This window comes from Salvelinus fontinalis, chromosome 26 (genome assembly GCF_029448725.1).
Source record: "Salvelinus fontinalis isolate EN_2023a chromosome 26, ASM2944872v1, whole genome shotgun sequence".
Taxonomy (NCBI): domain Eukaryota; kingdom Metazoa; phylum Chordata; class Actinopteri; order Salmoniformes; family Salmonidae; genus Salvelinus; species Salvelinus fontinalis.
The window spans coordinates 28983595-29006077 of record NC_074690.1 but is presented as its reverse complement, the minus strand read 5'-3'; the positions used below and the strand labels follow the sequence as shown (position 1 = coordinate 29006077).

At 40.6% G+C, this 22483-nt stretch overlaps 1 protein-coding gene across 1 annotated transcript; it reads right to left on the bottom strand.

The window, feature by feature from the left end:
* Positions 1 to 7829: 7829 nt before the first annotated feature.
* On the bottom strand, positions 7830 to 9099 carry LOC129824537 (pancreas transcription factor 1 subunit alpha-like). Its single transcript, XM_055884225.1, has 2 exons — positions 8404 to 9099; positions 7830 to 8286 (listed from the first exon to the last, which is right to left on the bottom strand). The coding sequence occupies exons 1-2, from the start codon at positions 9002 to 9004 to the stop codon at positions 8078 to 8080; spliced, it is 810 nt and encodes a 269-aa protein (XP_055740200.1). The 5' UTR covers positions 9005 to 9099; the 3' UTR covers positions 7830 to 8077.
* Positions 9100 to 22483: the final 13384 nt, after the last annotated feature.

The window sequence follows — 22483 nt, the reverse complement described above, 5'->3', positions numbered from 1 at the left end:
TACTGCCCTGCCGTAGCCTAGGCAAGAGCCCTCCAGGACATCAGCGTGATGAGGTACGCTATCTTAGAGCAGTCCGAGGGGAAGGAGGAGGGCTGCAGCTCGATAATGAGGGAAAACTGTGCGAGAAACGCCCGACAGGTGTCCGACTCACCATCAAAGCATTCCGTGGGAGGTAAACAGGGTTCCCGGGAAACTGGGTGGCCGGGGTGGCAACGCTGCTAACAGCCGGGTTACTGAGGGGCAGGGAGGTTACCATCGTGGTAGGCTGCCTAACTCGCAAACTTTTCGACCAAAGCCTGGAACTATTCCATAAGACCGTGAAGCAACTCCTCGTGCCTTCCGATGATGGCTCCTTGGGAGGGGTTGGCATGGCGGAGCTGGTCCGAGTCTACTGGGTGAGTCATGGCCAGTTCGTACTATCACGTTTTAGGGAAGATCCAGATGCAGACAATGTCGAAGTAACAAAAGTGTATTACTAGAACAGGGTCAGGCAAAACAACAGGCCAATGGCAGGCAGAGGTCAGCAATCCAGGGCGGTGTGACAAGGTACAGAACGGCAGGCAGGCTCAGGGTCAAGGCAGGCAGAATGATCAAAACCAGGAAAACTAGAAAACAGGAACTATAGAAAGACAGGAGCAAGGGGAAAATGCTGGTAGGCTTGATGGACAAAACGAACTGGCAACAGACAAACAGAGAACACAGGTATAAACACACTGGGGATAATGGGGAAGATGGGCGACACCTGGAGGGGGGTGGAGACAAGCACAAAGACAGGTGAACAGATCAGGGTGTGACACCCATTACTTGGAAGGCAGCCATGGTGCAGCTTTTACTTAAAGGGGGAGATCAAGCTGATCCTAACTGTTATAGGCCTATTTCTATTTTTGCCCTGTTTGTCAAAAGTGTTGGAAAAACTTGTCAATAATCAACTGCCTGGCTTTCTTGATGTCTATAGTATCCTCTCTGATATGCAATCTAGTTTCTGCTCAGGTTATGGATGTGTCACTGCAACCTTAAAGGTCCTCAATGATGTCACCACTGGCCTTGATTCTAAGCAATGTTGTGCTGCTATTTTTATTGGCTTGGCCAAAGATTTTGATACGGTAGACCATTCCATTCTTGTGGGTCAGCTAAGGTTTATAGGTGTCTCTGAGTGGTCTTTGGCCTGGTTTGCTAACTACCTCTCACAAAGAGTGCAATGTATAAAGTCAGAACATCTGCTGTCTCAGCCATTGCCCGTCACCAAGGGAGTACCCCAAGGCTCAATCCTAACAAATGTTAGAATTCTTCTTCAACTTCGATATTAGAGTATTTTGTGTAGATCGTTGACAAAAAATGGCATAGTGTATAGAGTGCATTCAGATAGTATTCATAGCCCTTGACTTTTCACATTTTGTTATGTTACAGCCTTATTTCAAAATTGATTTTCCCCCTCATTAATCTACACACAATACCCCATAAAAAAACTTTACTTTGCTCCGTTCACCTTTCCCTCGATCATGACTAATCTCCCAGTCCCTGCCGCTGAAAAACATACCCACAGTATGATGCTGCCATTACCATGCTTCACCGTAGGGATGGTGCCATGTTTCCTCCAGACGTGACGCTTGGCATTCAGGCCAAAGAGTTCAATCTTGGTTTCATCAGACCAGAAAATCTTGTTTCTTATGGTCTGAGAGTCCTTTAGGTGCCTTTTGGCAAACTCCAAGCAGGCTGTCGTGTCTTTTACTGAGGAGTGGCTTCCGTCTGGCCACTCAACCATAAAGGCCTGATTGGTGGAGTGCTGCAGAGATGATTGTCCTTCTGGAAGGTTCTCCCATCTCCACAGAGGAACGCGCAGAGTGACCATCGGATTATTGGTCACCTCCCTGACCAAGGCCCTTCTCCCCAGATTGCTCAGTTTGGCCAGGCGGCCAGCTCTAGGGAAGAGTCTTGGTGGTTCCAAACTTCTTCCATTTAACAATGATGGAGGCCGCTGTGTTCTTGGGGACCTTCAATGCTGCAGACATTTTTTGGTACCCTTCCCCAGAACTGTGCCTCGACACAATCCTGTCTCGGAGCTCATTGAACTATTCCTTCGACCTCATGTCTTGGTTTATGCTCTGACATGCACTGACAAGACCAAGGTGCAGCGTGGTGAGCGTATATATTCCTTTTATTTTAGAAAACGTTGCCAACAAAACAAGAAAACAAAGAAACGACTGTGAAGCTAAACAAGGCTATAGTGCCACTAACAAAGTTAACTACCCACAATCACAGGTGGGAAAAAGGGCTGCCTAAGTATGATTCCCAATCAGAGACAACGATAGACAGCTGTCCCTGATTGAGAACCATAGCATGCCAAAACATAGAAACACATATCATAGAAATAAAGGACATAGAATAATCACCCAAATCACACCCTGACCAAACAAAAAAAGACATAAAAATGGCTCGCTATGGTCAGGGCGTTATAGCACTGTCAAATGTGGGACCTTATATAAACAGGTGTGTGCCTTTCCAAATCATGTCAAATCAATTGAATTGACCACAGCGGTACTCCAATCAAGTCGTAGAAACATCTCACTGATGATCAATGGAAACAGGATTTACCTGAACTCAATTTCAAGTCTCATAGCGAAGGGTCTGAATACATATTTCTGTTTAAAAAAAAATACATACATTTGCAAAAATGTCTAAAAACCTGTTTTCGCTTTGTCATTATGGGGTATTGTGTGTAGATTGACGAGGAAAATAATAATTGCATCAATTTTAGAATAAGGCTGTTAAGTAACAAAATGTGGAAAAAGTCGAGGGGTCTGAATACTTTCCGAATATACTATATATAGTCTTCACCGCACTTGCTTGATTATCCATTAAAGTTAAGACGTACTTTCACTTTCACTCTGATCTCACGCTGCATCAAACATCACCCTCACTCATTTCACCCACCCAAAGAGTCACTCACTCCTTCAACATTCAGCGTCTTTTCTCAGTACAATCTCACATCCAATGTTTATTTCTTGAGCGTGTCTTGGTTTAAATGTGGTATTAATTGGTTAAACAATGCTAAATTACGTCGGCCAACAGGCTGTGGGGTGGTTTTAGATGGCTCTGATGGGTGCGCTCACCTGAACGTGCCAGAATATTTTACCTAAATATCTGTATATGATTTTCATAATTTAAGGTATGTGCGCGTAAACTTCAGTGCATTTTAAGATTCGACTATGGAACTATCCGTTACGCGTAAATGTATTGGATTTATATTATTATTTAACCAACATAAACCCATAATGCACGAACTGAACGACCAACCCTACATCATTTAAGGCCTTATTTGGTTATAGACAGGGATAATGTGGTAACATTGACACTACTACTGCTGCACAGGACATTTATGTTAGATAAGCCTGTTTAAGTGAAATATTTAGGCGAACATGGACCAAGTACACGACCTGTGATGTGGGTACTTTAGTCTATATTCAGAATTGGCGTAAAAGAACGGAGAAGTTCTCCATGCGCACCCTTACCTATCCATACACAGCCGAGGATATAGCTCCATGCGCAAAACGGACGCAGATGTTGGAGTATGTATGTCCTTCTCCTTGGGTCCACAATTACAATATTTTTCATCAATAATTGGTGTTCATTTTTCAATGAGTGTTACAAATGTGTTGAAATTGCGAAACTACTATTGTTTTATGCTCCAATTAAGAATAGTGTCCTTTTTGAAAAACAACTTGCACCATATTGTACGCGCGCGCCTTGGGAACACTTGTTGCCATGATCGGTAAGGCTATTGAGAAGTTAATATCCCGTAAAACACAAGTTACCATATCGAGGGCTTCCCCAGTTCAAAAGACTGGTGTCTTAGCACCATATGCTTAATGGATTCAGCCGTGGAGGCTTTAATAAAGGTAAAATGCGGTCTTTTAAAAGTTGGAAAGGGTCTTTTATTTAATTTAGATGGAGTACTTGCGCACAAACCAAAGCGCGCCTGGGCATTGACTCGCCCTTTCTTTCATGAAGCAAAGCGACCACCATGTAGCGTGTTTCATTACAGCATAAGCTTTTCATCACCCTGCTTTGTCCTGAATGAAAGTAATGCTGTGAATTAAAGAAATGACAATATTTTCTATCAGCTTGAACATCCAAGAGAAGGGCCCTCGAGCTTGGCAAAAATCAGGCACATCATTCATCATGTCATCCCGCACCTGTGGTCTTGCATTGAAAGTACACAAACCTATTCCTATTAACCTTAATTATTCAAAAACGACACAATGGTTGAAATAGAGCAGGATGAAGTCTGTTTATTGGTCGTAAATGTTTTTCTGAAGATCTCTCCAACCTCTTTGTTAGTTCGGCGCAGAGTCCGCCTCTTTCTTTCAGACAGAATAGCCCTGGAGTTTTCCATTTTCAATCGTAACATCTGCTTAATCTTACGGATCAAAATATGGAGACAAAACATATGTAATGGAGGATTTGTGAAATCCTTGTAATGAGTTATTAACAGGAGAAAACAATGGGGCCGGATGGAAAGAGCCGTATGGTAACAAGAGTCGCCAAATGAAACGCCTGACATTTTCCTTGTTGGTAAATGGAACCCGTTTGAACGCCAGGTGATGGTAAGAAAATCAATGTCCTTATGAGCCAGCCCAGATCTAAGTTCTTTTTTTCTAATTGGAAAATTAGCAGACATAAATTTAATTGGCTTATCAAGGCCCAGCAAAAGGCCGCAGTAATTGCCTGCAGATAGGCGGGGGGACACAACAAGATTGAATGTTTGCTGGCTCGTATTAAGGCTTTCAATCCAAGTGTATCATTGAACATGTTTTATTATAACAAAACGTCATGCTTTACAGTTCCCATATTGTATAGACAATGGTTAATGGAACATTAAAGACGAGAACCATGCCAACACGTCTTGGAGACATTGTAAAGGCCTCTCTCTTTGCTTGTTTTAAGCAGCTGCTGTCCAGGACCCAGAAGCACAAAAAGAACAAGTTTGAAATACCAGGTGCATCCTAAAGAACCTCGACGGGGATGGATATGTTACAGCCTAGGACATGTGAGAAGCAATAAAGATAGGCCTATCATTTGGATTGTAAGGCGCCTCCACGCCATGTAAAAGGAGAGGCGCCTGGGCAGTGCGTTCTCTGGCAACCTCGCCCTCCCCTCCATGGGTCTCTCTGTACACGTATCCCCGGGCCAAGTCCTAACACCTGTTGGATAGCCAAGTGCTAACGTCCATACTAACACAATAATCTATTTTGAATTATCACATATAATTATTGAATAATATTTGCATGTTTTTCAATAGTAATTTTGCGCCATTTGAGCATTTTGGTGCTTGGTGCGAAGGATTTAAAAGGCCACTCACGAGGTTCACACTGCCCATGGGCAGACTCAACTGGTGTTTGTTCAACCTCGCAGCTGGTACCCCGATGCAACCGTGGAGATACGTTAATGAAATCGCGGGAGTTCGGGGGATTTACAGACTCTGAGCCCATATTTTTATGCGCGATAATCCAAAGTATCAGCAGTTACTTACAGCTTATGAGAATCTTGTTAGGCGTCCTTCCCAGTGTTTACCATACGCTTATCTACGGATTATTATAGTGTTAATGGATGATGCATTTAGCCATGTTACTTTCATCTGATTAATAGAGATATGACTGAAATGTGTTGGATATCATAAAGTAGAACTAGCATACCTTCATGAAATAGCCTAATGTTCTTAGAAGTTGGTTTTCCAATGCAGGCTAATTATTTGTTATTCTCACTGTTGTCATTATTAGCCTATCACAGCTTTTTGTTTAATATTTCTGCATATCTTTGATCTGTCTTCTACAATTTATGCGCAAAAGTTATCCATTCGTTGGCTCTGAGTTGCATGCAAAATGATGCGCATAGGGCTGCGCTTGTCATGAACAGCCTGGTGCGTCATTTCTTATTTGCAACAACTTTCAAATGGTAACAATAGGCTTGATATGTTAAAACCCACGAACACATTAGGAAAGGTGTCACTGTAATTGACAGTGCACAATGACATAGCACATCCATAAACATCGTGTTTTTGTTTTTGCCAAGTTGGCACAGGCATACCTTGGAGCCACTTGGGTCTATATACGACTACCGCGCTAACATACGGCTGTTTTCTATGCCTTGTGACACATTTACTGACTATAAACTTGCCTTGCATGCCAAAGCAGTCAGCAACATGTAGTCAAAGGCTACTCGAATGCTATAGAGCATTGCACGCCATTTCAGTATCACTAACTTATTCTTAACGTAATTGGAGCTTGGCATGCTTTTCCAATGTTTAGCCGGGTAAGAAAAGGAATAAAACCTGTCAGCCTGTAAATGGTGCTCTTTTAAGCCTTGCCAAGACCAAGCACAACAGTAACAAGATATAGATCCAAGTGTTTGACTGCTTAAGCCTTTCCCTTCCGTTTGATTGGTATTGCACTAAAGGATGTTTTGAGGGGTTTTGTACTGTGCTTGCGCACAAAAACGCAATATCTCAATAGCATTAGGTGTGACCAAACAATTATGCTATACTGTTGTTTTGTTGTTCTCTGCCACTTCACCAAATGAAATAGAAATGTTGCCCCCGACAAAATAGATGAAGCCCAGCTACTTCCTGGGCCTTTTATTTCGTTTAAGGCTGACTTGCTGACTTTTGACTTTCTAATGAATGTAATTAGATGACATGGTCTCTTGTGTCGTGTCTAGGACGCGCATAACTGCGCTGTAAATGTAGCGGTAATACATCAAGAGATGGGATTATAGGTCTACTGAGATTTCCAAAAAGCAGATGCACGGAAAACTTGTAAAAATATTAACATCCAGTTTCAATTTAGGAAAAAACACACAATCTCATTCATATTTAGCAACAAATTCGAGTAGAGAAATAATAGTAACAATAATAACCATAATAATACTATATAATACTATGTATTATTATTAATAATAATAATAATATAGCAAGAAGTAAATAATCGAATTGCAAAGACTAATACAGAAAATGAATCTACCTTTTTTTTTACCCCCATCCGAAATGCATGTGTTACCCGAAATGCCCTTAGCCAGTTGGTTTTATGAATGTGTGTTTGCAAGTTTGGGCACAGGCATATATGTGGGCTACCACTACATAGATATGTGAGAGCTGACGTAAAATGGCAAGGGAACAGGTTGACAGGATGCCGCTACCACGGAAGAGTTTTGCCTTGAAGCACCTGCAGAACATTGAAGCTAACAGCTTTTACTGCAAGCCATCGGTCTAGTCATGCCCCTTTAAACAATATAATACACCAACATGATAACAGCTATGGTTTATAGCTGCAGGCCCTGCATTTTAAACCATTGAATTGTATCTGCATGTTAGTTTAATGTACATCTGATTTGCATACCTAATGTAGTTTGATATGAAGTTTGCGGGTGTTTAAGCTACAGATCTAAGATACATACAGGCCACAGCTTCATAAAACGTAGGGCTATGAAGGAGTTATCAGACTCCATCAGATACCCAGTAGAATGAACATAGTTGCTCATATAGTATACGCACATGCATGGGTTGAGACTGAGGCCCAATGTGCCCTGCAATTCAACTTATAATGCTCGATATCACTTAAGTTCATTGATTTATGCACTGTTATGCATGCGTATAACTTTCCTTTTATGGATATTTATCTTCATAACTTGGATTTTCAATCATACTTCTTAAATGTATGTAAGCATATTAGCCTATGAAGAAAAGTGGTATAGACCAGACAACACAAAGTATTCATAATTTAAGAGCATTTATCAGATTGAATATAAATATAAATTATTTTACAATTCAGTAGGCCTATAAAAATACTTTGGTTTTAGTATATTCATCAATGTTCAATTAAAACATATTATCATGGAAACAATTAAATACATGTTGCTATACATGGTGATTGCCATGCTGCCTGAATTAAGAATAGAGATCATTGACATATAAATATAATATTTACACTTAAATAATCAACGTCAAGAGAACATTATATATTAACATGGATTTACCATGGGTGTATAACAATACATACTTTTAGACATAAACATAACTTAATATTTATTGGACTGAGATTAAGCTTAAAGGAGGCTCGTTTTCAATGTTGGACAGGGAGGATTTCATGTGCAGTTTCCGTGGGTCCTCAGGTGTCCAGACTTTAGCGGTTCTGATTATGTTCTGGTCTTTCAGCTCTTTCTCGTCTTTCCAGGACAGAGAGTGTCCAGCGAGGGGAGGCAGCCCGTAGTCAGGGTCACTTGGAGATGGAGATCCTGAGAAAGGGACAAATGATTAGTAACGGACCAAGTCTTTAACAAATGAGTAATACAGTTCAAAGTTAAGTCATTATCATAGGCATTATCTAACCATATGAAATGTATGCTACTTACTTGTTCCTCTGTGGCAAATTATAACTTTTTTGGGTTGAGTCAGTGCGTCACTGTTGGAGTTTCGGATGCGCATGTCGGACTGCACGAGCTCAGCGAGGAAGTTGATGTAGCCAATGGCCAGGCGCAGGGTATCGACTTTGGATAGCCTCTTTTCGTACGGTAGAGTGGGGATGTGAGACCGGAGTCCCTCGAAAGCATCGTTAATTGACTGCATCCTCCGCCGCTCACGGATGTTGGCAGCCTGCCGTAATTGTTGCATCTCCATATCGGATCTCATCCGCCTCCGCCTTTTCAGCATCGGGCTATCTCCTCCCACCTGAGGCGACAGCTCTGAGGTGCTGTCAGTGCATTCATACGAGCAGGTAGACGAGGAGGAAGAGAAGGACAAGTTACTGATGTCACAATAGTCCCCATCGTGCGCTATCCTGCTGTCCTTATAGTAATCTTGGAAATGGCTGGTGAGAAAGTTGACATCGTCATCCAGAAACTCGTCGGTGTCCAAGTGGTCCCTGGAGGACTGGTCAGTAAAGAAATCATCGTCATCAAAATAAGGGGAGGAGAAGGAGTCCAGTTCAGTAAATGGATCCAAGACAGTGTCCATTTTTAGCTGTTGTTTTCGTGTTGCCCAGTAACAGCAAGTTTGCTCTTTGCGCTGTCTCTGGATGCTCAAGAGTTAGTTCAGCTGAAGGCTGGCACGCGAGGACTCTTATAACTACATCCATAGTCGTGTGCCATTAACCAAAAAAGCCAGCCAATCAGCGTTGAGTATACACTACGCTCCGCAGTGGAGGGTGCACCTAGAGATAATAATCTCTTACCACTCAGCCCCCCCCCCCCCCCCCTTCCATTTATGGCGCAGCGCTTAACCCCCTCCTGCCCTACATGGAAAACTGAACATAGGGGAAACAAAGCATTAGAGGACCAATGACCTACTAAGTCTAAAACCCGCAGCCACCCTAACATTGTACCTTTTATTCAATGCAGTTATTTTTAAGAGAAACTCGCACACTGCTCTTGCACGGATCACTTTTTAATATTGTATTTACTTATTAAAGCTTAATTAACCTGTCGGCCTCATTCTTGGCCTTCCTCAGAACTTTTGTGAACATTTGTATTTCAGCAAGAGCAGTGTGCAGGTTTCTCTTTTCTTTGAAGTAATCGCGTTATTCCCATTCCTTTATTGAATTTTGATTCAATACAACTATTACATTATTTGCTTGCAGCATAAGTGTCCACATCTGGTTGCACGTTTCCACAATAATAGATTATTATTAGGCTGTTATATTGTAATACACATCAGAGTCCTTTCCGAGGCTCCACGAAGGCTCCACGTCTTCATTCTCGTATTGATCTTTTGTCAATGCAATCTAAATTGGTTTCCTCTTATTCAAAATCTCAATTTCGAGAACAGAAAAAGTCTGCATTGAATAGGCTTATCTTGCATCTCCTGCACCCTTGCATCCATTGGGACTAACCAATGTGTAAAGTGAACAAAAAGATGTAGTAATTAAAGGTCGGTCATATAACAATGATAACATTGCTGACACCTCATGAAGGCAGTCATCTTAAAGAAGGTACCTGCCCAATTCAATAGCCGACCACTCGTGCCCGCAGCAAGCTGTTAGAGTCCTTTGGTCTGAGCACTTCATTATTGGAGGAGTCCAATTTCTATTAGAACCCATAGAACGCAGAGTAAACATTTGTATGAGAATAATGTCATTGAAATGAGACGTCATTTCAGTGATAGACAGGCGAACATAATGATGTGTTCATCAGTCATAGGTTTTACGATGCTGCTCTGCCTACACATTGGCTCTGCACAGTGGACACTCGCCTGTTCACGCCGCAACAATCAAAAGAGAATAAGAGAGCACTTTACCGACAAAGCAGGGGCGTTTCTTGCCTCTCAATAGCGACATACCCTCTGTCACCGTAAACGAGTAATTTATGACAAGAAGTGCTCTTATCTTAAAATATTGTGAAAAGGGCACAATGCAAAACAGCCACAAAACATTGAGAGCCCCTTGCAAGTGTAACTACAAAATCTGTAGCTCAAAAATAATGTCAGGCTACAGCAAAAAATATATGGAATTCCTCTTTGATGAACAGAATAGTTGGAAATAGGCCCACTTTTCCTATTGCCAACAGGGATGTTTTATTACGTGTCGTCATATATATGAAACCTTATGAAGTCCTATCATTATGTTACGATGTCTTCAAATATAGGAGAAAGGTTACAGACTGAGAATAGCTGTAGTTATAGTCATCATTATGAGATTATATTATATATAAAATGGGTTATAGATGCTTATGATTTGACAAAGAAAACTTGTATAACTGCATCATACCTGTTGATTTTAATGAAAGCTAGTGGTGATCATCTCAATGAGGGTTGATCTGTGGGATGATCATCTGTCTAGTGCAGAGTTGAAATGTATCCTATATTGCAGGCAATGCTCCAAATAAGTTATTCATTTTGTTTGATCTCAATCAAAGATAAGGATGCACTTATAGCGCAACACTTATATTGCAACAGGTAGCCTACCTGAAGGCTTAGTGAAATATTGGCGGGGTCGCCTATTAATATCAAAAGCAGCCACAAAATATCAGGCTAGCAAAATGTTCAAACTCAACTTGCATCATTTTAATAATCTCATTGATATTTTTGTTTCAGTTTTCACATTAAAGGTTGAATTCACCTGCCTTTATCGAAAAGTAGTCTATCTGGTTGTCTTGAAACCATGTGTGCTGGAGTATTTTTTAATTTAACCTTTATTTAACTAGGCAAGTCAGTTAAGAACAAATTCTTATTTACAATGACGGCCCCTGAACAGTGGGTTAACTGCCTTGTTCAGGGGCAGAACGACAGATTTTTACCTTGTCAACTCGGGGATTCTATCTTGCAACCACTATTATTATAGACATAATTGTACCCCAATGACAATTATATAAATTGTCTGATTAGGAAATATCTGACGATTTGTATCATGTGCTGGGCTAATATGTTGGATAGATGTCTGAAGAGGTTACACGAGACATAAATGTAAAAAGTGTCCCACCTTTTCTGAATTCACTCCAATAACAGTACTACAAGAAAACACGTACAGGATATAGTATTACAAGAACCAGAGCCTTGCCTAACCTACGGTGGGGGTAGGGAACAAAAATGGTTGCTAAATACATTTTCAAACACCAATACATAGTATCTACATTTACATCCCAATTTGGCACAGTGCATTATTTATTAGTTGTATAACCTTAACATCAAAACAGAAAAAACGATGTCACTGATTTTACCATGTGCTTCAGGGGATGAGCTTCCTGTTTGAAGCTTGCTCTGCCCCTCTCTATGATGTCACACCAATGTGATTTTGATCATGTAGTTTCTCTGCAAGGACTTAGTAACAATAGGTTTGATTTTCTCTTGTCAGACCAAGATATAAATGCCTCGGGATTAAGCTGTCCCAGTTTATATGATGTCCCATTATCCTTCTTCACCCTAGTTTAGATTTTTAAGGGAGGTTTATTTGTGTGCCAAAATTATGTTTTCGATGTTTGCCTTTTTAATTTAGCTATTGTTCGTTTTTTCTAGACTGCAGAATTGTGTAAAATAAGGATAAAGCTAGAAGTTAAGACAATATTGCTGAGTTACATTGGCGTATATCAATTAACATTTCATATAGTCGTATTCAAAACGAGTTCTGAATGTGCGTAAAAATGTGCCCAACATTCTATGAATGCGATACCAAATAGTCCATAGTATGGTAAGAAAACTCGACTTAAACCCTTCAGGTGTTCAGCACCATAATACAAGTCCTTTAGCCTAAGTGGTTCCATGAACATAAATAAATTCACCAGTAAAGAGACCGACACTGACGACAGAAAGTATTGGTTTATTATGGGGAAACTGGTGTCAGAGTAAAGGTAATGTGCCCCCACAGTGCGCGTCAGAGGGCGTTTACGCAGGTACCTGAAATGTTGACTGGTCGGAGTCTACGAAACTCCCATTCACTCCCATTCATATTAAGATGGAGGGGGTCACTTTGTTAGTCGAAGGAGAAAACAAGTCTTTAACTGTAGGCTCGCCGCAAGCTACAACATGAGGCATTGGAGGCACAGGCCGTGGGAATAACGCCACTTGCGCGGTGAGCCAGTCAATGCAACACGTCCCATAATAATGAGTGCTGATGCTGCTTTGCACCTTGCATGCGCATTTTGGTTTTCTTATAATAGGCCTACGTTTATGTTAGAAGAGCTAATATAACATAATATAATATATTTCCACCTATCCTAGACCTTTTAAATATATTGGAATTGGAAAGTATGCTATGAATCTGATAATAAACCCATTTGCTTGATTCATACTGGCTTTAATGATATGTTCATGTTTACATGCAATAGATCCACAGGTTTGCATGATTGTTTATTGCACCAGACTGGTGCCTGAGTGCTGACTGGTCGTTAATTTACAAATTGCTCGCAGACAGGACCGTGACTGTCAACGTCACACGATCAATTCACCAGTGTGACATACTGTATCTCAGTGCCAGCGGACGCTGCAAAGCGAGCGCCGGCATGGGAACAGCAACACTTGGGTCGCTTCAACAGACGGTATAATGGTGAACATTATAAATGAGGTGTTTTACGAAGGTCATGGTGTATTACAATTCACGGTGAGGGAGGGCCAGTGATGCATGATTCCAGGACTCAATAGCCTACGCCTATAGTTTAACTGTAGATTTTTCAAAGTAGCTTTACGCTCACTAATCAAGTGATACATTAACATATAGCCTACTTGGTGTCTGCTGTGCTTAAAACACATGGTTATGGAAAATCTCTTTCTTAGAAAGTGAAAAGCCCAGTGCAAAAGGTGGCCGTAATCATCACAGAAATCCATCTTGAGTGTCCAAAATATTTTCTAGAGATGCAAGACAAAAATGCAAACTAAATGGTTTAAACAGATACAAAACGATTAAATAAATGTTACACCTTGCTATGCAAGTTTACACGTGCTTTGGAGCGCACATGTAAACAGAGTATCAAGTGACAAGGTATTTTTGGGGTTAAGAAAATGTGCTATAAACATTTATGACGAGTATGTAAGTTTTCAGGTGAACACTAGCCTATGGGCCTAATCATTAATAATAGCACCTGTAACTAATGCATTCATAGGTAGTGCAATTTACCATAACGCGTCCACACAGAACGAATGATGACAGAAATCAAAATATTAAGACTCACAGGTTACCCAATGTAACCAGCATATCCTGTGGTGCTGGAGTCAGCCCTGCACCATAGTCGCACGTCCAGCCTTGTGCCATTAAATTGCTTTTATTCTGCTCGCACGCTTTTCTTTTTATCTCACATTTTTAGTGACCTGGTACCTGAAAAGCTTGCTGGTAAAGTGCCATTGACTACCACAACCATGCGTTTTCATGGACTGATTGAGGAGGTCAGAGTGTCAGCGCGAGGTGGATAAGCAAGCTGCCGAAACACTGGTGATTCCCTGGGAATCCCACCACATGCGCCGTGGCAACTGAAATAGCGCGCGGGGCGCTCGCTCTCCAGATTGCAAGACAAATTAGAACGGTGCTCATGGGGTCTGGAGAGACTTGAGTCATTGATAGCAATGAATGCAAACGAAGTTCTTAAACTAATGTATTGTTTGAGATATTGTCTTCTAATTTTCCACCGACACACTATTTAGGCGTTCTCTGCTCACCAAGTGCAGCATCCATAACTTGTTAACAAAATGTTTGAAGGCTTATAGGCACAGAATGCAGAGCAGAGTCTTGTGTTTATGATGTAGTGTAAATTATCATTACTTTGCTCATTTCCAACAAGTCTGATGATTAGCCTATGACTCAAACAATTATTAAACATTTAATCAGCGCACTTCAACAGGTAGCAAAATGAATGACACCACTAATCAAAGCTCCCAATGTCTCTCTTCCCTCCACCCATATACCCCTCTTCAGTCGACAACATATTAACATTACAATTGCTTAAGTAAATCATATATATATATATATATATATATATATATATATATATATATATATATATATATATATATATATATATATGTAGATCCTCAAAGACATTAAGGAAGATTATTGATTCACTATTCCTTGGCCTGATAGATTTTTAGCACTAATCTGAGAGTCTCTGACCGGAGCCCTGGGCGGTTAAGGCTGTTTCACGCAGAGAGATAAGGGTAGGGATATTCTAGCGTCATACACATTTTAATACAACGCAGGAAACCTGGTGCTTCCTGTCTGGTTTGTTCTCGTTTACAACATCTAATCTTTCGGTCTGTTTTCTAAGTAGCCAAAATAGCAGTTTAGTCAAGTGGGATTAAATGATAAGTGAATAACTAGCCCGACATATGGCTAACCATTCTGTACATGAAACATCCATATTGAGTTTCAGGGTGGCAATCTGGTGACCCGTGTTGACCTGTAGGTGGCCATTTACCGTTTCTCTCCCAAAGCGTCAGAGCTCATAGCGTCAGACAGACAGACATCCAGGCAAAATAAACACATAGGCCTACAATTTAAGTTGATTAGTTGGAATCAAGAGTGACATGGAAGGAAATATGCGCTGCTGCATGGGACAAAAATACCCTGCAGTTCTATGGCTCGTGTCTTGTCTCACCTGCATATGTCAAAGAGATAGCCTTAATTGCATTCTTTATCATTTAAGACCTTCCTATTCAAACTGACTTTTGATTTTGAATATGATTATGTTTTGCCATAGATAGGTGATGTGTTAAGCACATTTTGTGTGGGAAATGCGCTCTACAAATAAATACATTTTGCATTGGCTATATTATTTGATAGAATCTTGAGCAAATTGTTTTAATAGTATTATCACCTATCATTTTACTTACCTGCATGTAAATTGGCACAATCTAGGCTAAAGCAATAACCTGAAGAAAGGTTGAAGGTAGAGTAAAGAGTTTCAATTAGCCAAATAACTGGGAATTAGACACAATATAGAAGCCAGGTTGAGAATCTAGCCGGGACACTGGGGTTAACTCAATTGGGATTAGTGTCGGGTTAGAGTTTTTAGCAGAGGATCTGTATAGAGTTCTCAGTACTGCCTGGGGCGTTTGGGTGTAGAGCGATAAGTGCCCCCTACTGGCCATCCAATACCATGTACTTCCAGCAGCATCTGGTCTCCCATCTAGGGATGGACAAGGCCCAACACTCTTGAGTATCAGATTGCCCTGGGGCAGGTTTAAATCCAGATCAAAATAATGTTAGATTATTTTCCCCATATCCTCGGTTCATCCTCCTCCTTGTTCAAATGGAAACGGGAAAGTTAATTAATATTTCAACCAAATGTCATGGGATTATCAGCATGATCTTGATAATAAACTACAATGTGGTATCATTGGATGTAATCAAATAGCAAGGAGGGACCAACATCATTTAAGATGGCACAGGGTTATTTTAACCCCCCAAAATAAAGGTGAAAAGTTGATCCCTGATGTGAAATTTCACCCATCTGCTCTACCCTATCTTGACAGGTAAATGATATGTTCCTATGCATATCTGAATATGAATTATTGACAAACAATGGAATTTAACTTTTACACGAACATAGTTTTGATGCATACTGCCTTTAAATGGAGTAACTTAAATTGAAATGTAGTATGCCATCAGTGGGGTGCTCCTAATAAAGTTGCAGATGGAAATCTAATGTGTTGAGCTGACCATTTTTACCCTACACTTAACGAAAAGTAGGTCCTACCTCAAACCATCAATTGTTGCCATTTGAGAACCTTCTGGGGGGGGGGGGGGGGTGAAAACCTTTCACTAATAAAATGTTATATGCGGAACCCTTTCACCACTAAAATGTTGTATAACCTTTTTCACCACCTAAGGGTTCTACCAGGAAACAAAAAGCGCTCTCCTATGGGGAAAACAAAGAACCTTTTTCTGTTATATACACTCTTAGAAGTAAAGTAGGTCTGTGTCTGTTCTATGCAATACATTTATTTTGTCTGAACATTCTGTAATGTTTTCTGGCCATTGAGGACGCCTGGTGGTCAACAAGGATATTATCATAATGTGCAGGTATTAAACACGGGTTAACCATTTCAAGAGTACTGTAGCTTCTCCTCCTTTGTACATTTACATTTTGGGCATGTTTTAATTATACAATATGTTTAATTTATTTATGTCCCAATATTGCAGATATAATGCTGTTATTTTTGGTCAAGGAGTGGATCATTAATGGTGAGGCATCACATTGAAGAAAAATTGCTCAAAACACATCAGAAACAACCTTCGGAGTAGGCCTACTTTAAATGAAGTTATGGGCACAAAGACACATTCAACTCCATCTTTCATAGAATCAGATGGAATATTCATCATAAAACCATTTGATGTTCCCAATTATTTGAATGATTCCTTCACTGGCAAAGTGGACAAGCTTAGGCAGGAAATGCCAACAATGAACTGTGAGCCATCATGCTCATGCAACAAAATAAAAAGAAAGGAAAAGCATTTGAATTTTGTAAAGTTAGTGTGGGGGAGATGGAAAAATTGTTATTATCGATCAATAACCTCCTGGCATTGACAACTTAGGTGGGAAGCTATTGAGGCTGGAAGCTGACTCTATGGCCACTCCTATCTGTCATATCTTTCATCTGAGCCTAGAGGAAAGTCTTGGTCCTCAGACCTGGAGGGAAGCCAAAGTCATTCCGCTACCCAAGAGTGGTAAAGTGGCCTTCACTGGTTCTAACAGCAGACCTATCAGCTCTTTGCAAACTGTTGAACAAAATGTTTGACCAAATACAATGCTATTTCTCTGTAAAAAAATTAACAACATACTTTCAGCACGCTTATAGATAAGGGAGTTGTTTTTGGACCAGTAAACAATTTCACGATCTCTCTCAAATCACTGATGATTGGTTAAAAGAAATTGATAAGATTGTGGGAGCTGTACTGTTAGATTTCAGTGCAGCCTTTGATATTATTGACCATAACCTTTTGTTGAGAAACCTTGTGCTATGGCTTTTCAAACTGCCATATCGTGGATGCAGAGCATTCTAATTGAACTCAAAGGGGTTTCTTTAATGGAAGCTTCTCTAATGTCAGACATGTAAAGTGTGGTGTACTGCAGGGCAGCCCTCTACTCTTTTCTATTTTTACCAATGACCTGCCACTGGCATGAAACAAACCTGCCACTGGCATGAAACAAATCTAGTTAAGCAGCAGCTGGCCCAGAACAGAGCCGCACGTCTTGCTCTTCATTGTAATCAGAGGGCTAATACTAATTCGATGCATGCCAGTCTCTCTTGGCTAAGAGTTGAGGAAAGACTGACTGCATTACTTCTTGATTTTATAAGAAATATTAATGTGTTGGAAATTCCAAAATGTTTGCATAGTCAACTTACACACAGCACTGACAAACACACATACCCCACCTGACATGCCACCAGGGGGCTTTTCACAGTCCCCAGGTCTAGAACAAATTCAAGGAAACATACAGTATTCTACAGGGACATGAGTGCATGGAACTCCTTTACATGTCATATAGCGCAAGTGAACAGCAAACCTGTTTTCAAAAAACAAATAAAGCAACACCTCATGGCACAATAACTCTCCCTCATGTGACCTACTTGTTGTGTGTATGCACTGACATGTACAGTGCATTCAGAAAGTATTCAGACCCTTTGACTTTTTCCATAATGTGTTACGTTACAGCCTTATTCTAAAATAAATTAAATACATGTTTTGCTGAATCTACACACACAACCCCATAACGACAAAGCAAAAACAGCTATGACATTTTTGTAAACATATAAAAACAAAAAACAGAAATACCTTATTTACATACAGTTGAAGTCGGAAGTTTACATACACTTAGGTCAGAGTAATTAAAACTTGTTTTTCAACCACTCCACATATTCCTTGTTAACAATCTATAGTTTTGGCAAGTCAGTTAGGACATCTACTTTGTGCATGACACAAGTCATTTTTCCAACAATTGTTTACAGACAGATTATTTCACTTATAATTCACTGTATCACAATTCCAGTCGGTCAGAAGTTTACATACACTAAGTTGACTGTGCCATTAAACAGCTTGGAAAATTCCGGAAAATCATGTCATGGCTTTAGAAGCTTCTGATTGCCTAATTGAAATAATTTGAGTCAATTGCAGGTGTACCTGTGGATGTATTTCAAGGCTTACCTTCAAACTCAGTGCCTCTTTGCTTGACATCATGGGAAAATCAATAAGAAATCAGCCAAGACCTCAGAAAAAAATGGTAGACCTCCACAAGTCTGGTTCGTCCTTGGGAGCTATTTCCAAATGCCTGAAGGTACCACGTTCATCTGTACAAACAATAGTACGCAAGTACAAACACCATGGGACCACGCAGCCGTCATACCGCTCAGGAAGGAGACGCGTTCTGTCTTCTAGCGAAGGATATACTTTGGTGCGAAAAGTGCGAATCAATCCCAGAACAACAGCAAAGGACCTTGTGAAGATACTGGAGGAAACAGGTTCAAAAGTATCTATATCCACAGTAAAAGTAGTCCTATATCGACATAACCTGAGAGCCGCTCAGCAAGGAAGAAGACACCACTCAAAAACCGCCATAAAACATCCAGACTACGGTTTGCAACTGCACAAGATCATACTTTTTGGAGAAATGTCCTCTGGTTTGATGAAACAAAAATATATCTGTTTGGACATAATGACCATCGTTATGTTTGAAGGAAAAAGGGGGATGCTTGCAAGCCGAAGAACACCATCCCAACCGTGAAGCACGGGGATGTCAGCATCATGTTGTGGGGGTGCTTTGCTACATGAGGGACTGGTGCACTTCACAAAATAGATGGCATCATGAGGAATTTACAATTATGTGGATATATTGAAGCAACATCTCAAGACATCAGTCAGGAAGTTAAAGCTTGGTTGCAAATGGGTCTTCCAAAAGGACAATGACCCCAAGCATACTTCCAAAGTTGCGGCAAAAAGGCTTAAAACTTCTTAAGTGTAGGGGGCAGTATTTTCATTTTTGGCTAAAAAACGTACCCATTTGAAACTGCCTATTTATCAGCCCCCGAAACTAGAATATGCATATAATTGTCAGATTAGGATAGAAAACACTCTAAAGTTTCCAAAACTGTCAAAATTCTGTCTGTGAGTTTAACAGAACTGATACTGCAGGCTAAAACCTGAGGAAAATCCAATCAGGAAGTGCCTCTGTTTTTGAAACCTCTCTGTTCTTATGTATCCCTATTACCCATTTAAAGGGATATCAACCAGATTCCTTTTTCTATGGCTTCCCTGAGGTGTCAACAGCCTTAAGACATAGTTTCAGGCTTTTATTTTGAAAAATGAGTGAGAACGATCACATTGCGTAAGTTGATAGGTGGGGGCTCTCAGAGTGAGTTGTGCGCAACAGAGAAAGGCCATTGTTACTCCCGGTCCTAGTGAAAAACCAACACTCCCGGTTGATATATTATCGAATAGATATTTGAAAAACAACCTGAGGATTGATTATAAAAAACGTTTGACGTGTTTCTGTGGACATTATGGATATTATCTGGAATGTTTGTCTGCGTTGTCGTGAACGCTTTTTCCTGTGAATTTCTCAGCGAAACAAACGGGGGTATTTGGATATAAAAATATCTTTATGGAACAAAAGGAACATTTGTTGTCTAACTGGGAGTCTCGTGAGTGAAAACATCTGAAGATTATCAAAGGTAAACGATTAATTTGATTGCTTTTCTGATTTTCGTGACCAAGTTACCTTATGCTAAGTGTACTTAATGTTTTGTCTAGAAATCGATAAACTTACACAAACACTTGTATTGCTTTCGCTGTAAAGCATAATTTCAAAATCTGAGATGACAGGTGGATTAACAAAAGGCTAAGCTGTGTTTTGCAATATTGCACTTGTGATTTCATGAATATGAATATTTTCTAGTAATATTATTTCACTGTGGCGCTATGCTACGCTATGCTATTCAGCGTTGCTGATGACAATTATCCCGGATCCGGGATGGGTGGTTCAGAAAGGTTAAGGACAACAAAGTCAAGGTATTTGAGTGGCTATCACAAAGCCCTGACCTCAATCCCTTTGAAAATTTGTGGGCAGAACTGAAAAAGTGTGTGCGAGCACGGAGGCCTACAAACCTGACTCAGTTACACCACCTCTGTCAGGAAGAATGGGACAAAATTCACCCAACTTATTGTGGGAAGCTTGTGGAAAGCTACCTGAAATGTTTGACCCAAGTTAAACAATTTAAAGGCAATGCTACCAAATACTAATTGAGTGTATGTAAACTTCTGACCCACTGGGAATGTGATGAAATAAATAAAAGCTGAAATAAATCATTCTCTCTACTATGATTTTGACATTTCACATTCTTAAAATAAAGTGGTGTGGATTTTTACTAGTATTAAATGTCAGGAATTGTAAAAAACTGAGTTTAAATGTATTTGGCTGAGGTGTATGCGAACTTTCAACTTCAACTGTATGTATTCAGACCCTTTGCTATGAGACTCAAAATTGAATTCAATTGATTGAACATAATTTGGAAAGGCACACACCTGTCTAGATAAGGTCCCACAGTTGACAATGCATGACAGAGCAAAAACTAAGCCATGGGGTCGAATAAATTGTCATTAGAGCTCCGAGACAGGGTTTATGTCAAGCCACAGATCTGGGGAAGGGTACCAAAACATTTCTGCAGCATTGAAGGTCCCCAAGAACACAGTCGCCTGCATCATTCTTAAATGGAAGACGTTTGGAACCACCAAGACTTTACCTAGAGCTGGCCGCACAGCCAAACTGAGCAATCGGGGGAGAAGGGCCTTGGTCAGGGAGGTGACCAAGAACCCAATGACCACTCTGACAGAGCTCCAGAGTTCCTCTGTGGAGATGGGAGAACCTTCCAGAAGGACAACCATCTCTGCTGGACTCCACCAATCAGGCTTTTATGGTAGAGTGGCCAGACGGAAGCCACTCCTCAGTAAAATGCACATGACAGCCCGCTTAGTTTGCAAAAAGGCACCTAAACGACTCTCAGACCATAAGAAACAAAGATTCTCTGGTCTGATGAAACCAAGATTGAACGCTTCGGCCTGAATGACAAGCGTCACGTCTGGAGGAAACCTGGCACCATCCCTACGGCGAAGCATGGTGGCGGCAGCATCATGCTGTGGGGATGTATTTCAGTGGCAGGGACTGGGTGACTAGTCAGGATCGAGGGAAAGGAGAACGGAGCAAAGCACAAAGGGATCCTTGATGAAAACCTTCTTCAGAGTGCTCAGGACCTCAGACTGGGGTGAAGGTTTACCTCCCAACAGGACAACGATCCTAAGCACACAGCCAGACAAGGCCGGAGTGGCTTCGGGACGAGTCTCTGAATGTCCTTGAGTGGCCCAGCGAGAGCCCGGACTTGAACCTGATTGAACATCTCTGGAGATACTTGAAAATAGCTGTGCAGCGATGCTCCCCATCCAACCTGACAGAGCTTCAGAGGATCTGCAGAGAAGAATGGGAGAAACTCCCCAAATACAGGTGTGCCAAGCTTGTAGCGTCATACCCAAGAAGACTTGAGGCCGTAATCGCTGCCAAAGGTGCTTCAACAATATACTGAGTAAAGGGTCTAAATAATTGTGATATTTGTTAATTTTTTATAAATTAGCAAACATTTCTAAAAACCTGTTTTTTCTTTGTAATTACGGGTCATTGTGCGTAGATTTGAGGGGGGGAAACTATTTAATCGATTTTAGAATAAGGCTTTAACGTAACTGAATACTTTACGAATGCACTGTAAGTGTGAATGATAGATGCACACACACACTACATGTTAATGTTTTTAAATGTATGTAAATTGTAAAGTATTTCATAATATCTTTTTCGTTTTGTGTCGGACCCCAGTAACACTAGCAGTCGCCATTGGGGTCGGCTAATGGGGATCCTAATAAATCAAATAAAAAAAATAAAATCAGCGGCACTGATTGGTCAAGACATAAAAATAACATCAGGCTGACTGAAAAATGGAATCAGTCAGTGCAAATGAATACATGGTCAAGACCGGGAA

Coding starts and splice junctions, on each gene's coding strand:
- LOC129824537 (XM_055884225.1), bottom strand. CDS start 9,004: ATGGACACTGTCTTGGATCCATTTACTGAACTGGACTCCTTCTCCTCC. Junction 8,287..8,403: donor AATTTGCCACAGAGGAACAA/GTAAGTAGCATA, acceptor TCCCTTTCTCAG/GATCTCCATCTCCAAGTGAC.